Here is a 16,682-nt window from a genome sequence, read left to right on the forward strand (position 1 = left end):
CCACCTTTTACATGTTGTCTCTAATCATCCGCAATCTCGGATGGCCATTGATGGAGCTCGTTGCTGTGGTGACGGATGAATAGCCCTGGGATTGTACCATGCCAAAAAAGTGCTGTCCTTTCCATCAAAACAACAACAACAACAAAAATATCGTTTTGTTCAGGAAATTAAGCAGTTTGCAACCAAATAGCAGAGTCTGAAAAGGCTCCTGCGTCCGTCCCTTCCTCCCGGCTCCCGTGGCTCTGCTGGGTTTGTCAGCAACATGCCCAGCGCCCCGGAGGGTCCTTTGTGTGCACCAGACAAGGAGAAGGTGGTAATTGCAAGGGGGTTTCTAACCCACTGAGCTTTTTAAAAGGATTTGATGCCCCCCTACACCTCTGTGCTGGCCCAGATGTGTGTCACACAGGCAGGGAGCGCGGGGCCGGGGGCAGCACTAGGTTAATGTGTTAGCTGTGCACAGCCAGCAGCCAGGGGACAGGGCACTGGGGGGGACCAGGGAGCAGGCAGGGTGTCAGGGCTCAGGTCCTGCTCATTCCCCAGGGAAGCAGCAATTCTCAGTGGTGACAGCCAGCATGCGGCTTCTGAGCTGCAGAGAAGTGTGGCCAAAGCCGAACAAGGGTTTCTGCTGTTGTCAGCCTCTGTGGTTTTTTATAAACTCCCTCCCAGGCAGTAGGACCAGAGCCCAGCTTCCCTTCCTCCCCAGATGCTCGGGAAGCATCTCCTGAGGTGGCTGCTGGAGATGGTGCCCTCAAGCTGTGCCACTGGATGTGAGGGGTGCAGCCCTTGGGGACAAGGCTGCCAAGCTGGGAGGGGGAGGCTTGGGGGTCTGCCCAACCAGGGATTGCCCCTGGCTGTGGTTTGACCCTCCCAGTGCTGGAACCACACCACCATGTCTCAGGCTGTTCACTGGGGGTGTTTGTATAACCCCAGGATGGCTTGGGTTGGGAGGGACCTTAAAGCTTATCCTGTGCCACCCCTGCCATGGCAGGGACACCTTCCACTGTCCCAGGCTGCTCCAAGCCCTGTCCAGCCTGGCCTTGGGCACTGCCAGGGATCCAGGGGCAGCCCCAGCTGCTCTGGGCACCCTGTGCCAGGGCCACTGGGTCACTGTGCTGTGACATAGTGTAAAGCCCATGTGTAACCCCCATTACTGGTCTGGGCTGCATTTTGAGCCAGAGGTCTGGTCCCTGCTGGCATCTTTGGTGCTCCCAAACACCACCCAGCAGTGATGGAATCACAGAATCAGAAAATCCTGGAATATCCTGAGTGAGAAAAGACTAACAAGCATCATCCAGTGCAGCCCCTGTCCCTGCACAGCCACCCCAACACCCCCACCCTGAGCACCCCTGGGAGCTCCTGGAGCTCTGGCAGCCTTGGCACCATTCCCTGGGGAGCCTGGGCAGTGCCCAGCAGCCTCGGGGGGCAGAACCTTGCCCTGAGCTCCATGCCAAGGCCTGGCCCAGCTCCAGCCCTTGCTGGGCTCCTGTCCCTGTCCCAGAGCAGAGCTCAGCCCCTGCCCCTGTGCCTGCCCTGGGGAGGAGCTGCAGCCCCCGAGGAGCCTCCCCTCAGTCTCCTGGGCTGCAGCTGGACAAACCGAGGACAGGGATGGTGATTTGGAGCTATGTGGCTCCGACATCCATCCTGCAAGAGCGTAAGAAGCCAAACCCATCGCAGGGCGAGTGCCCAGCTGGCAGGGTGGGAGAGCCCTGGGGCACCGCAGGGTCGGAGCCAGGCCCGCACCTTGGGGCAGCGGGAAGGAGGATGGAGGAGGAGGGATGGGCACACGGAGAGAGAACGTTTTAGACGACCTGAGGAGGAGAAACGCGCTAAGTTCCCGCAGCTCCAGCCCCTTCAGTGCTTTGCCAGCCGTCCCCAGCGCCCCCCACCCTCCCCGGGCTCAGCCAGAGCCAGATGGAGGGAGGCACATCCTGGCTGCGCGGAGATCGAGGCGGTGAACAGGCTGGGGAGATTAACTCCACCGGGAAAACAAGCTCAGCAGACGCGGCGGAGCTCAGGACCCCTGTGTGTGTGTGTGTGTGTGTGTGTGTGTGTGTGTGAGCACACGCGTGTGCCCCGAGCACACACGGACACGCACGGACAGAGGGAACGAGGCGCTCGGATGTGTTTGTGTGTTCGTGTGTGTTTGACAGAGCCGCTGAGCCCGCGCCTCGCCTCGGAGGGGCAGCCGGGTATTGGCGATGTGGCCTCATCCTTTAATTGCTCTGCTTTGATAACAGTGATAATTGGCTGGAAATCGATACTGTTTTGCTCCTGTTTTTCCCATCCTGTCTCACCCAGCCTCCCCTCCCTTCCCGGACGCCGTCGTGCTCTCTTTAGTGGGTGACATTTAAAGGCTGTGCCACAGCCATTAGATAACCCAGGCGGAGAAGATGCTGTGGAGAGAGAGGGCTGATGCCGGCAGGGATGGGGGCAGCTCCCCTCTCCTCTCCCACGGCTCAAGGACAGACGGACACGATGCTCCAGCAACACGTCCTGGTGCTCTGGGAGCCACAGGGGTGGGGGGACCGCTGGATCTGGAGGTGAGGGAGAATGAGGAGGGAGAGCAACAAACCCAGGCTGTGTCAGGAGCTCCCTCCGGCTTTGGCTCTGAAAATTGTGCCAGAACACCACGGGAAAATGTGTATTAATATCACAGTGCCCAGGCTGCCCTGCTCTGGTGCCCCCTACCTCCCCACAGCTCCTCCCGTGCTGCCCCAGCCACAGGGGGGATCTCAGAGCCCCCCAGGTCAGACACGTCCTGATCCCCTGGCAACTGCCCTCAGAGCAGCCCCTGTGCTCCACCTGCCCAGCCGGGGTTGCTGGCAACACCAGAGGGTGCGTGGGGAGCCCCAGGAGCCAGGGGCACACTGGGCTGGAGCTGGCAGCCCCATCCCGCTCTGCAAGAGCCAAGGGAGCCTCGTTAGCCAAGGGAGCCTTGTTAGCTGAGTGACCCTCACTAACAAAGCAGGGTGCAGGGACCCGCTCTGCAGGGCTGGCTGGAGCACAGGGCTGGCAGGGAGTGAGGGATGCCTGGGAGGCTGCAGGTGTGTGAGTTACCTGTGCACACATCTTCCCTGGTACCTCCTGCTCACCCCTTCCCAGGGTACCTGTGTATTCACCATCCCCATGGAGCTGTGTGCCCACCTCTAGGAGAACCTCTGTGCCCACCTTCTGTGGGTATCTGTGCACTCACCATGCTGGGTATCTGTGCTTTCACATTCCCCAGGTACCTGTGCATCCACTGTTGCTGGGTACCTGTGCACCCACCATCCCTGGATACCTGTGTGCTCACCATGCCTGGGTACCTGTGCACCCACTGTCCCCAGGCACCTGTGAATTCACATTCCCTGGGAACTTGTGCCCCCACCATCCCTGGATATCTTCTCACTGTCTGTGGGTACCTGTGCACCCACCGTCCTCAGGTACCTGTGTGCTCATCTTCTGTGAGTACCTGTGCACCCACTGTCACTGGGTACCTGTGCACCCACCATCCCTGGATACCTGTGTGCCCACCGTCCAAGGGTACCTGTGCATGCACTATCACTGGGCACCTGTGTGCTCACTATCTCAGGGTACCTGTGCATCCACCAGCCCTGGATACCTTCCCACTGTCCCTGGGTACCTGTGTGCCCACCTTCCCCGGGCACCCACACCCACCGTCCCAGTACACCCACCTTCTGTGGGTACCTGCGCACCCACCCTCTGTGCCCTCACCCTCTGTAGGTACCTGCGCACCCACCCTCTGTGCCCTCACCCTCTCTGGGTCTCCGTGCCCACGTCCGTGGGTTCCAGGTGCCACCTGGTGGCCGCGCGCCCGGCCCGGGGTGCTGTCACTGGCAATGTCCCAGCCTGTCCCCGCAGGGAGCTTTGCGCGGCTCCAAAGCTCCCTAAGGCACCCCCAGAGCAGAGCCCGGCCCGCGCCCCTCTTCGAACGGAACCCGGGCCGAACCCCGCCGGGGCTCAGGGCACAGCTCTTCGTTGGGCAGGGAGGGGCTGGGGAGACTCTCTGTCCCCGGCTTCCCGGGGGTTTTGCTGCTCGGTGTTCCCCAGCCCCAGCAGAGCTGCGAGCGGGCGTTTTCTCCTGCGGGGTCTGCCCCCATGGCAATGGCAGTGGGGAGGGCTGGACCCCCGGCAAGGGCTTGGAGGAGAGCTCTGGAGCCAAGCACGGCCACACGGGCTCGGAGGGGAGTCCTGCACGCAGGGCTGGGCACACGAGCTCAGAAGGGAATGGGCCCCATAAGCAGCTGGGCCACCTGAGCAAAGCTTTGACTGAATAAACCCCTACATCCCACAGTGCTTGCGAAGAGAGGCAGGAACAGTTTGTAGCTGGGAATCCCTTGCAGCTGGAGGCCCCTGGAGCATCCCACTATCCACACTAAGGATGGTGTACAGCCCCAGACCCCAGAGCGGGGGGTCCCAGCCCCTCTCCTGCCTCTGGGGCAGAGCTGGCATCCCTCCCCTATGGCTGGGGTGTGAGCAGAGCACTGTCCAGGCTCTTCCCCAGCAGTTACAGCCACGTCTCCCCCCCAGTTCCCTGCCCTGCAGCCAAAGCCCCCGCAGTGTTCCAGCCTCTACAGCCATGCAATATCTGTGTCCCAGCCCCTATAACTCGAGGGACAAGGGTCTCATCCCCCTTCCTACAGACGGGTCTGATTGTGACCCCTCTCTCTGCAGCGGAGCTGGCTGTGTCCCACCCCATACACCCACATGAGGGTCTCAGCCCCTCAGCTACAGATGGGACACATCTGTAACCCCGGCCCTACAGCCAAGAGGGTCAGAGCCCCCTCCCCTACAGTCAGGGCACGGGTACACCGCAATCCCTGTAACCAGGGGGTCCCAGCCCTCGCCTCTGTTGCTGAGGCACACCCATACCCCAGCCCCTGCCCTATGCCCCTATGGCCGGGGCAGGGAGGGCGCACAGCGCTCCCCGCTATTCCCGGAGCCCATCCACACTCCTGCTCCCACAGCCGGGGGTCACAGCCCCCTCCCCGCGATTCCCGGAGCCCATCCACACTCCTGTTGCCACAGCCGGGGGTCACAGCCCCCTCCCCGCTATTCCCGGAGCCCATCCACACTCCTGCTCCCACAGCCGGGGGTCACAGCGCTCCCCGCTATTCCTGAGCACACCCACACCCCAGCCCCTGCCCTGCACCCCCGCCCGTGTCCCCGGGGGCTGTCGCAACCCCCTGCCCTGTCCCCGGCTCGCACCGACACCCCCGGCCCCGTCCGAGGCCTCGCGTCCCCCCCGTCCCGTCCCCCCCGTCCCGGGCCCTCCCCGGGGGAGGCGCTCGGGGCCCGCGCCCGCCATGTTTCCCGGCAGCGCTCCCTGCCCGCCGCCCGCCTGAGCCTCCCGGGGCCGGCCCGGCCCGGCCCGGGGCCGCCCGCCCCTCCTCCGCCGCCGGTGAGTGGGGCCCGGCCAGCGGGGCCCGGCCTGGGGCTCCTGCCCGCGCAGGCCGCGGAGCCTCGGCCTCGATTAGCGCCGCGGGCCGGGAGCGGGGCGCGGGGCCCGGCCGCGGCGGGCGGGGGGCGGCGGGCCGGGGCCGGCCGCGGAAGGGGGCGGGCGGGGGGTCTGTCCCCGGCCGGACGGGGGGTCCCGGCAGCCCCGGGCACGGCGGGGGCCGCGGTTCGGCCCGTCCGGCCGGCTGGGCCGTGCGGCGCTCGGGGAGGGCTGAGCCCGCGGCCCCTTCTCTCCGCAGGGACTCGATCGACAGCAGCTCCCCAAGGTTTGTCCGTGTGGCAGCGGGCGCCGGCCGCGACCCCCGAGGGATCCGCGGCTGCCGGGGCTGCCCTGGCTGCGAGCGCCCGAGGAGAGGCCGGTTCGGGCCGGGAGGGTCCCGGTGTGGCGATGGGAGCGCTGGTCTGAGCTCTGCGGGGAACCCCCGGGTGCGGAGCCGAAACCCGCATCCCCCAGCTGAGGACGAGGAGGGATAAACCAGAGGTGATCCGGTCCCGTCCCACGGGAGCGCTCCTGGCAGGGTAATGGTTTTGTGTTTGTCTTGTTTATTCCCTCGGTGAGGCAAGTTTTGTAGGAGCAGGAAGGGAAGCGGCAGGGCTGGCTGGGAGGTCGTGGGTACTTCATGCACCCCACAAAGGCAGCACTGCTGGGAGCTCCTGGTGCCAACGCCGTGGCTTTGTGCCCCAGCTGGAGCCACCCGCACCCACCATGGTCCTGCGCACATCCTCTCCCCTTGTTCTATGTCAGAGTTGGACTGGCTGCAGCCACGTTGTCCACACACATTGGAATTGTGTGTGGTTTTTGTTTGTGCCTCATGGTTCTCATTTGGAGCACTGTGGTGGGTTTGGCCCTGTAAATGCTACACCGTGTGTGGCTGGAAGGGGCTGGTTCCTGGGGTTGGAGGTAACTGCATGTGATCCAGAGAGAAATTATTAAGATTAAATTTAAAATTAGGTTTCAGCATGTCAGCTGTTTTCCCTGGGAAGGTGTTCTGGAATCACATCTTACTGCTGGAAAGAAAGCCTTATCCTTATTTCCAGCCTAACCATGCTAACGCTCCCCTTACCCACGTATGTCAGAGCAGAGCGTCAGTGGGTTCTTTCTGCATCGCTTGCGTCATCTTCCTGAGAATTAAAAAACGAAACCAGGCTCGAAATGAAAACCAAAATGTGACTGACTGGGCCTGCACTGGGCGTGTGAGGTGTGGGTGTTCACAGGGGGGCATCAGCGATGCTGTGGGGGCACATTTGGTACCGGTGGAGAGCGGATTGTTGGGGTCTGACGTGCTCGTGTGTCACCGGGAGTTTAGGGAGCCTCGTGGTGCAGCAGGGAGAGCTGGGAGCCAGTTCCTGTTGGCTTTGCAGTCTGGCTCTGGGCAGCTCTGGATGACTTAGGGCCCCAGCACATGGATTTCAGAAGCCCTGAGTGCTCGAGGGTCTGGGCCTGGTGAGGTTCTGCACGTGCAGAGACCGGGCTCTCTTGGGATCCTTTGTGCTCCTTCCTGATCAGCTGCAGCACACAATGCCCGGGTGCTCAGGCCCTCACAGCTGTTTATTTCTGACTGCTGGCTGCAGCTCGGTGCCTCGGAGGGGCGAGGATGGCTCAGGAGACGAACCAGACGCAGGTGCCTCTGCTGTGTACCACGGGCTGCGGCTTCTACGGCAGCCCCCGGACCAACGGCATGTGCTCCGTGTGCTACAAGGAGTTCCTGCAGAGGCAGCAGAGCAGTGACCGGATAAACCCTCCAGGTAGAGGATTTTTTCTTGGAAATCTGTCTTAAATGGGTGTCTGGATCCAAGCTGTGTTCAGCATGGCGCTGGTGCCTGGCCACCAGCAGATTTACCCCCTCCTAGAAAAATCATCTTTCCCTTTGTATGGATACGCAAGGCTCTAAATCGGGTACCCAAGCCCTCGAGCACTTCTGTTCCCTGTCAGGAGGGGCACTTGCTTTCCTCCCAGTCTCAGCAGTTTGTGAAGCCCCATCCTAGCCAGCACCTTCCAGTAAACTGTAGAGTTTCACATGTGCTAATGGTGATCCCAGCTTTCAGCTATTTCCTGCTCCCTGGTTAGGTGCTGACTGCTGGGAACCATGACAAAGCCCCACAATGAAGTTTTATTTGGCCTATTTTTATAATATTCTTATCTTAACAGTGTGATATCTAAAAGCCGTGACTTACAAGGTTTGTTTCCTGCACTTGGGATGGGAGCAGGGGAAGGATGCTCTCTGAAATGTGAACAGGGATTTCTTTTGCTGGGGGTTTGTGTAGATGCCACATGTACAGAGTGAGAAATGCCTCTGAGAGTTCCTCCACAATTTATTCCTGGGGGTCATGGAATTCATCATGACTTCCCTTGAGTCACCCACACAAAATATGCTCAGGAACATGGCTTTTCCTGACAAAGGCTTTTCCTAAGACCCCAGCTTAGATCCTCAGCTGACACAAACCCATATGTTCCTGTTGAAGCCTGTTCCTTTCAGCAGATGAGGATCTGGTTTTTACACCTTGTAGAAGTTACAAAGTTCCATTGGGTTCAAGATCCAGACAGCCCTGGTGTCCTAGAGAGTCCCAGATTTGGCACAAATTTGGAGTAGGAACAGGGATATGGGAGTGATCCCAACAGGGGTGTGCCCTGCCAGCTCCAGTAGGGAACAGCAGTGTAAGGCCTGCTGGAAGTGCTCGTTCTGCTTTCTCCTTGACTGTCCAGCACCTGAGGAACTGGCTGGTACTTCCCAGAGACCTGACCAAGCCTGCTCTTGTCTCGCAGCACCCAGTGGTCCCAGCAGCAGCCCCATGGCTCCCGAGGCCATCGCAGGACAGCACGCGGAGGGAGACTCCACACCTGAGGATGCAAAAGCCAGGTAGGGGCAGAGTCTGGAGGGGAGGGGATCTAAACCCTGCTAAAATCCAGTTCTGGGACATAAGGGACAGGCTGTCATCCTTTTATGTCTGTAAACAGGCTGGGTCAAACTTTGCATTGTGATTCTGGTTTATTTGGAAGATTGAGAGGTCCCTGCTGCTGCTGCTGTCTGATAAGTAGAGTGAGGTATCAGAGGGTTGGTAGTAAATTAAGTGGCATCTTGGTTCTCCTGCAGCCTTGTCTGTCTCTGGCTCTGTTCTCAGTGTACCTTGTCTGTCCCTGGCTCTGTTCAACTGTTCAGTTTCTGCTCAGTCCCAAGTATTGGGATTTTTGGGGTTTTCCTGTGCAGGACCAAGAGTTGGACTTGGAAGGATCATGAGGATCATCAGCTCAGAATGTCGTGTGATTCTAAGTGAAAGCACCTGCTGATGACCCAGTCTGGAAGCTGTGACAGCAGGTTTAGAGACCTTGGGCCTGTTTGATGGGGAGGAGGACAGAGCTGCACTGAGCTCTACCATCACATTACAGCCCTGACTCATACTGTGTTTTCCTCCCCTGGACTTGTTTGGATAGGCTCTTGCCTTGTCTTTGAGATATAATTGGGTGCAAAAGGAAGCTGAGATCATCACAGATTCATTCCATTTATGTCTATAAAGAACTTTGATCCCCGATCTCATGGGGAATTGACCTGCTGTGCTCCTGACCTACTTTTGAATATAAGGAAATAAACTTTATGGGCTGAAGGTCTCTCCCACATAACTGTCTGTGAAATGAAAATACTTGTGTTTTCTCTTTTTGTTTGTCTGCTGCACATGCTGCCAGCGCTCAGACTCCTGTGACCCATCAGATGACGGCCATGAGCATATCCAGAGAGGAAACCAGCAACGAGACAGAGGAATTCAGCAAGACAGATGAAGCCTCATCGGCTTCTTCCTCATCAGGTAGGGTGGTTGGTTTGTCCTTTGCACAGATCTGAGTGACACTGAGCTCAGGAGTCCATTGGAGCAGCAGGGACAGCTGCTGACCCCGGGGTGTGTCCCCTCCCGGCAGTAAAGACACACCTGAGAGCTGAGGAGGAAACTTGTTTTGGTGACAGGGAGGAGAGCAAATGCTGTGCTCGAGGGCAGGCTGATAGAGATTGCTCTGTGGGCTGAGGGCTGAGTGGCTGCCAGCCCTGGAGTGGCTGGCAGGAGGATAATCTTCCATGACGCCGCTCCCAGCGAATGGCAGCGAGCCCGGAGCGTCCCACAGCCTGACGCGGCTGCTGCTGCTGCTGCCGGCACTCCCCTGCCAGCTCCCGAGGGGGAGGAAGGGAGACAGATCCATCCGAGCCTTGGAGAGAGGTGACTCCTTTGTGACAGTGCCTGGGGGTAGGGGAGGCCTGTTGTTGTCACCCCGTGAGATGGGGGATCGTGTCCCTCGGGGGGGGGATGTTACACAGGGAGTGTCCTGTGTGATGGAGGAGCAGCAGAGTCATTGCCCAGTGTGGCACATCCTCCAGCTGATGCCATGAGCAGGTGATCTGCATGCAGACACCCTCCTTTGCTCAGCTGACAGCTTGCTTGCATTGAAAGCTAAAAAAACCCAGGAGCTGTTGGTTGCTAAAAAGCCAGGCTCTAGTCACCACACATGGCTGGGCATTGTGGGTTAGGTAATCTCTTCTTGCCTGCAAGCCCAGGAGGCAATTTACAACAGGCAGGTGAGAGGCTGTTAAAAAGAGGCTTGGGAGAGCCTGCCCCTTTCATCTGCCTGTGTAATTTTTAGGAGGCTGTTTAGGGTAAGCTCCACAAAGCTGTCTCTGTTTTGTCTCCTCAGAGCAGCCTGCACCACAGGTGCTCCAAGGAGCAGTTGGAGCTCCTCCCTCCTGTTGACTTCTCTAACCTGCTTAGATACTGGAGGAAATCCTGCTAAGCATCAATGACCTTTAACAATCTGGCTTTGAGAGCTCAGTTTTCCCTTTGGTAGATTAGAGGCAGTGATGGATATCTGTGTAAAGCATTCTAAGACCTACATTTGGGGAACACTTACATAAGAGTCAGCAAAAATAATTAGTAGTACTTACAAGGGGTTAATTTTTTTTCTCCCTTCGAAGATTAACTGTGGGCTCAGCTGACAGCTGTGTTGCTGTGCAGCAGCTGAGCTGTAGTGACTATCCAGTCACTGTCCAGTGGCCAATTCAGCTTTGGATTTAAGGCATTTGAAACAGAGAGGAAGCTGTGAGGTGGAGATCTCAGTGGAACAAGGCAAATCTCCCAGTCTGTGGTATGTCAGCCAGGGCAGTGTGCACACAGAGAGTCGTCAGAGCCTCAAGCAGCTCCTGTGATAAAACGAACATTTGGTTTATCAGGAAGGGCAGCAAAACTCTTGCCTCTGTTTCAGGTACCCTGCTTGAGATATCCCAGAACACGGCTGAGGGCAAGACGGCTTCGGAAAAACCGAAACCGAAGAAGAATCGCTGCTTCACCTGCCGGAAGAAGATTGGGCTGACTGGTAAGTGCCTGCCTCTGGGAAAGCTTCCCTGTGCCCTAAGCAGCCCAGAGTGAGAGCCCTGTGAGCCCAGTGCTGTGGTGCTGCTGGGTTTGGAGGGTCAGAGGCTGGAGGTTTCCCCCAAATCCATCCTGCAGCTGTGGTGCTGCAGAAAAAGAGGGAGGGGAGCTCCAACCTGCAACAGCACTGGCTGAGGCAGCAGCCTGGGGAACATCCCACTCACTGCCAGGGTCCTGGCAGCCCTTGGGAGCAGGATTGGATGCAGCAGCACCTCTTGGTTGTTCCTGCTTCTTGGCAGAAGCTGCTGTAGAGGAAGGCAGAGCTCGCTGTGGATCGGAATCCGCTCCCGGTCAGGTCTGTGGTAAAGCTTTCGTAACAGTGACATGAACTGAGCTAGACCCAAATGGAAAATCCCTCTCCAAGACTCATCCCATTTGTTAATGCTGCCTGATTTCCACTGTTAGCTTCCTGAGAGCAGGATGGCTCTCAGCATGCAGCCTGTAAAGCTGGAGAGAGAAGTGCTGGGATGGTGTCAGGGCACTGCTATCAATAGGAAAACAGCTTCTGGAAAGTGAAGCAATTAATTTGGCTGTGGTTTGTTAATAAAAACATCATTCCCCTAAATTATCTCTGGCATTTAGTGCTTCTCAGAAAAAAGTTAACTCTGGAGCTGTGCAGGTCATGTTGTTCTGGCAGAGCACTTGCTTCTGTAGCCTGCTTGGGGCATCCAGCAGCCAGGGATGTTTTCATGGGTATAAGAGGCTTTGGCCAAGTCTAGACTGGAAAGTTTGAACCTGAGCTTGCCTGGAAATCCATGGGCACTGTCCTAGAATAGGGGTAGGTTTATAAACCTGGATCTGGGCTGGGTACTCCATGCCCAGCCTTCAGGTTGCAGAGAGGACTGTTTTCCTGGATGAGGGTTTCCTTTAAACTGTGAGAAGTTCTCTTCTTTAGGATTCAGCTTACAGAGAACTCCTGTGAATTCAGGGCATTTAGGATAAAATTATTTTTCTCAATCAGGAGTAAACTGGCACCTTGGAGCAAGGTGTTTGTGGGCTTTACACCCTGTAGTTGGAAAAACATGAAGGGACAGAGCATGATTCCCTGCCAGCAGGATTCCCTGCTGTCCTGCAGCACATCCCCTGCTTGCTCCCTGCCTTGCTTTCCCACTGTGCTGTGTTAATGGTAGCACTCTGAGCATTGTCCCTGAGTGAAGTGACTAAAATAAGAATTTTGAAGCCTAAGTAGCTCAGACATGATTCTGTGGTGGTGACAGCTCTGCTCCTTGCTGCTGGTCAGCCCAGCTGCTGCTGTGTGACCCTGGGGAGCTGGACTGGCTTGGAGGGCTCAGCTCCAGCTTGAGCTGCCTGGGGAGCCTGGTCTGGATTAACAATCTGGCACTCTGCAGTGCCTGGCACGTCCCTTGTCCCCAGGGAATGTGGACAGCAGCTGCTCTGGGAGCCTTTCCCACCATGTGACAGCTGGGGCTGCCCAAAGCACACAGAGCTCCTGAGCCAGAGGAAAGCCAAGAGCCACCCATGGTCTTCCCCAAATGAAGAGTCCCTTTGGCCTGTGGGGAGCTGCAGGCCCCCCTCCCTTGGCCCTCTCCCTGCATTGGTGGCATTTCCTGGCGTGGCAGGAAGGAGCCAGGCCCTGCTGCCTTCCTGCCCAGCTGGATGGGGTCTGATGTGGCTTTGTCCCTGCTCTTCCTCCCCTCAGGCTTCGACTGCCGCTGCGGGAACCTGTTCTGTGCCATTCACCGGTACTCTGACATGCACGCCTGCCCCTACGACTACAAGGCAGAAGCTGCCGAGAAGATCCGCAAGGAAAACCCCATCGTTATCGCCGAGAAGATCCAGAAGTTGTGAAGGGGTCTGAGCAGCTCGAACTGCAACCAGGCTGCCTGGTGCTCTTCCCCTTCCTCCCAGCCTTCCTCCTCCTCCTCCTCCTCCCAGCCCCTGCGGCGGTGCGAGGGTGACTCCGGCAGCGCACACAAACCGGCACCTGGACATGGGGCCTCCTCGCGCCTCTGGCAGTCAGTTGGTGTTCCTCCTCTCCCTCCCTGCCTGTCCGACAGCCGCAGCTCAGCTGATGTGTTCTCAACCAGCTTCCCAAAGGAAAAGGGACCGTCCTGCCCCGCTGCTCTGGCTCTAAGACCTTCACATTCGCCTCTTGCTGGGCACTTTGCACGGTGGGAGCGGCTGGACTCAGCCGGGCTCAGCCTTTCCCTTCCCAGCAGCTCCGAGTCCTGCAAACCACCCAGGGCTTGTGGCAGCAGTCCCTGAGCAGCCTGGGCTCTGTTCCCTCTGCCTGCAGCCCCGGGAGCTGGGGGATCCTGGCAGCCAGGCTGCCATCTGCTCCCTGGGAGGTGTTTGCTGTCCGATGCAGAGAAGTTGATTCTGTAGTTCCAGACCCCTCTCCCCACCCTCTGTTGACGCTGTTGGAGAAGCACCAAGGGGGCTGAGCAGTGATGCTGGCACAGGGAAGAGATTCTGTGGCTTGAAGTGAGGTGGGCAGGGCAGGACCTTCCAGGAGGTTCTGCTTGCTGCATTGTGCCTCTCTCCACAGGGAGGGAGCCAGGGACAGCCCTGCTCCAGCCTCCTGCTCCAGCACCCCTGGATAACCCCGGCTGCTTTCCCAGCAAGGTGTGTGTCCCTCAGTGCTGCCTGTGCCTGCTCTCCTCTCTCCCCTCTCTCCTGTCCCTTCTCTCCTCTCTCCCTGCCTTCTGCCTTACACGAGTCGCTCTCATCAGGGTTGTGCACAAAGCTCAGGTCCCCACACCTCTGCTTCTGGACCTGTCCCTGCATCCAGGTGACAGTGGGGTCGCCTCCTCCCATGTGGGCCATGCTGGCATTGGGGAGAGCTCGGGGAGCCCACCCAGCTGCCCTCCTCTGCCTCCTCCCTCCCTGTGGGATGAGAAGCAGGGCCAGGTCCCCAGGAGATGCTCTGCAAGCCAGACAGAGGGAACTGGGGCACAGGGAGAGTCACAAGGAGGGTCCCAGGGTGCCCAGAAGTTCAGGTGGGGGCTCAGAAATGCCCATGGAGAGACCCAGGGAGCAGGGAGAGGTGCTTGGAGGGCTCTGGGCTCACTGAGACACTCACAATTCCCTGAGGTGCTGGAAAGCCCAGGGAGGGCTCTGGGGTGCAAGGGAAGGCAGAAGGAGAGCTTTGGGGTACAGTGAACATGCTCAGAGGCCTCAAGCACCCCAAAAGCCACTTGAAAGGCTCTGGGGGTGCACACACTCACTCACACAGGAAGGGAGGCGTAGGAAAAACCAAATGCCACTCAGTACCACTGCGGAAAGAGCACCTGGAGGGCTCTGTTGGGAGGAGCTGGGGCTCAGGAATGCAGCACAAGGCAGGCAGAGGCTCCTGGGGCACAGCCACAGCCTCTTCCATGCCCAGGGGATTCCTGGGAACACCAGGAGCAGGGCTGTGGCCATGGGGCTCTGGCTCTCAAGCAGAGAAACCCGGCTGTGTCCCGGGGGACAAGCAGCAGCCTCTGTCCCACTCTGCTGGCCATCCCACGCTTTGGAAGCTTTCCCTTGGTGTCAGCAGAGCTGCAGGGCCCAGCTGGGGGAGATCACAGCAGTTCCTTCCTTCCAAGGGCTGTTTTCCTGCCCTCCCTGTGGCAGTTCTGCCCAGGTGCTGCTGGGGGGATCCCTCTGAGTGTTTGGTGTCTGCAGTCTGCTCCAGCCAAAGCAGTGTGTGCTCTGTGCCAGCTGCCATCCTGTGCTGCTACCAGCAGCATCTGAACCTCCCAAACTGCTGCAACCCCCCCCTCCAGCACTGAGAGGAGTGAGGCTGCCTCTCACCAGCCTTTTCCTCAGGTTTTTCCTTCTGGATAACATTGACATCGTGTCTGGAGCATGCAAGGGGCTGCACCCCTGGGCACACCTGGGGAGCTGGAGCTGGTGCGTGGCCAGGCTGGGTTTGCCACTGAGCTTTTGGCTGAGGATGATCCCTCACCCTCGGGGGATGCAGGAATTGCAGCCACCAGCCCCAAGGAAGTGCAGCAGCTCCCTTGGATCCCTTGGGAAAGCCCACAGCCACCTGCTTCTCCAGCACTGCCCCTTTCCCTGTTCTCCCTCCCTGTCCATGAGTGTAAATACAACACAGTCTAGTTTGCTTGGATGCTGTGGGTGCTCTGTTTCAGGCTCTTTTGGGGTGGCTCTGGGGCTCTGTGCCTCAGTTTCCCTGTGGATGATCCTTGACAATACCTGGAGCTGGCTGGGGATCAGAGCACCCCAGATCTGCACCCCCAGATCTCAAATCCACCAGGGGCTGGGCTGGATGATCTCCAGAGGTCACTGCAACCCTGACAAGTCTGGATGAGCAGGAAGCCCTGGCTGGGTTTGAGGGGCTCTGAGGTTCTCCTGGGTTCCCTCTTGTCTGCTGTCACCCCTTGGGGCAGGAAAGCCTCCCCATGTCCACATTCGGGCAGTGTGTGGCACCGGGAGTGACCTCAGCAAGGCTTGGCTTGGTGACATCTCTGTGGGGAGACACGGGAATGTGGGAGGATGGCCTGGGGGGAGAGCCTGGCTGGGTGCAGAGCTCCGAGGGCCCGGTGGGCACAGCAGAGCCCCCCTGTGCCCAGCGCTGTCCCCAGGGCTCGGTGCCTCCTCCAGCCCCGTGCAGTTCGTGTAGCAGCGCCCTGCCCGAGGGACAGAACGGATCCTGATCGGGTTTCACGGTGATTCAGAGCAGGGGGAGTGACTGATTCACCTGCAGGCCGTGCTGCCATCCAGAGGGACCCTGAGGGGCTCGGTGAGAGCTGGGTGGGGGCAAAGCTGGGGGGGTCAACAAGGGCAAGTGCAGAGTCCTGCACCAGGGAGGAACAGCCCCAGGAACAGCACGGGCTGGGGGTGACCCGCTGGAGAGCAGCTCTGCAGAGAAGGACCTGGGGGATGGCAAACTGTCCCTGAGCCAGCAGAGTGTCCTGGGGCCAGGGGGGACACGGGGACCCTGCCCCTCTACTGGGGGGGGCACATCTGGGGTGCTCTGTCCAGTCCTGGGACAAGAAGGACAAGGAGCTACTGGGGAGGGTCCAGTGGAGGCCCCAAAGATCATTTGGGGTCTGGAAGCTTCTCTCTGGTGAGGAGAGACCGTGGGAGCTGGGCTTAGTTAATCCAGAGAAGACTGAGAGTGTTGGATGTTTGGTTTTTTAAAAAGACTATAAAATAAGACAGTTTAAAGTCATAAAAACTCCGAAGTTACATTCGAGAATGTAACAATATGGGAGAACAGCCAGGTTTACATCGATACAAACCAAATCCGGCTCCAGAGCCGTGACAAGCAGCCCGTTCATTGAGTCCAGCTGACTTTGGGCTTGATCAGAATATCCAAGTGCCCGCTGAACTCCTCCACTCGCTCCTTGCGGGTTTTCGACCCTTTCTTCAGGATCCGCTCCATTTGCTGCTTCTCCTGCATCTTCTCCAAGGCCACCTGCGCCGGGCTGCGCTTGTCCAGCCCGCGCTTCTCCTCCTCCTCCTCCTCCCCCTGCTCCTTGCTGCCCGTGATCTGGGCTTTGTCTTTCGCCTCCTTCTCCCGCTTGCCGGCCCCCAGGGCCCCCCCCGCTGCCCTTCAGCCGCAGGGGACCGCGCTCCATGATTTTTTTTCAAATATCTAGATTTTTGACAAATTTTCTACAGTCCCAAACCCACAGAAATCAATCTGTTTAATGTTCATTGGTCCCGAATCGCGCAGTTCTTAGTATTGGTTTCCTATTGGATACGGATTTCCTCGCCTCTGATGTTAATTAGGTCTTCACTCCTGATTTGCATTTCCTTACCAGCCTTTTCCAGGGGTCTCCAGCCGTGCCAGGGGCAGGTCTGGAGTAGATGTTCGCTGATGTTTCGCCAATGGCCCTTGATGGCCTTTA

At 58.5% G+C, this 16,682-nt stretch overlaps 1 protein-coding gene and 1 pseudogene across 1 annotated transcript; one reads left to right on the forward strand and one right to left on the reverse strand.

The window, feature by feature from the left end:
- Nucleotides 1-5,285: 5,285 nt before the first annotated feature.
- Nucleotides 5,286-15,547, forward strand: LOC115914251 (AN1-type zinc finger protein 5-like). Its single transcript, XM_030966675.1, has 7 exons — nt 5,286-5,401; nt 5,697-5,976; nt 7,030-7,203; nt 8,222-8,315; nt 9,137-9,255; nt 10,694-10,804; nt 12,521-15,547. The coding sequence occupies exons 3-7, from the start codon at nt 7,053-7,055 to the stop codon at nt 12,667-12,669; spliced, it is 624 nt and encodes a 207-aa protein (XP_030822535.1). The 5' UTR covers nt 5,286-5,401; nt 5,697-5,976; nt 7,030-7,052; the 3' UTR covers nt 12,670-15,547.
- A 465-nt stretch (nt 15,548-16,012) lies between these two features.
- On the reverse strand, nt 16,013-16,409 carry LOC115914437 (annotated as a pseudogene).
- Nucleotides 16,410-16,682: the final 273 nt, after the last annotated feature.

Source organism: Camarhynchus parvulus, chromosome 28, assembly GCF_901933205.1.
Source record: "Camarhynchus parvulus chromosome 28, STF_HiC, whole genome shotgun sequence".
Lineage (NCBI taxonomy): Eukaryota > Metazoa > Chordata > Aves > Passeriformes > Thraupidae > Camarhynchus > Camarhynchus parvulus.

Coding starts and splice junctions, on each gene's coding strand:
- LOC115914251 (XM_030966675.1), top strand. CDS start 7,053: ATGGCTCAGGAGACGAACCAGACGCAGGTGCCTCTGCTGTGTACCACG. Junction 7,204..8,221: donor TGACCGGATAAACCCTCCAG/GTAGAGGATTTT, acceptor CTTGTCTCGCAG/CACCCAGTGGTCCCAGCAGC. Junction 8,316..9,136: donor CCTGAGGATGCAAAAGCCAG/GTAGGGGCAGAG, acceptor ACATGCTGCCAG/CGCTCAGACTCCTGTGACCC.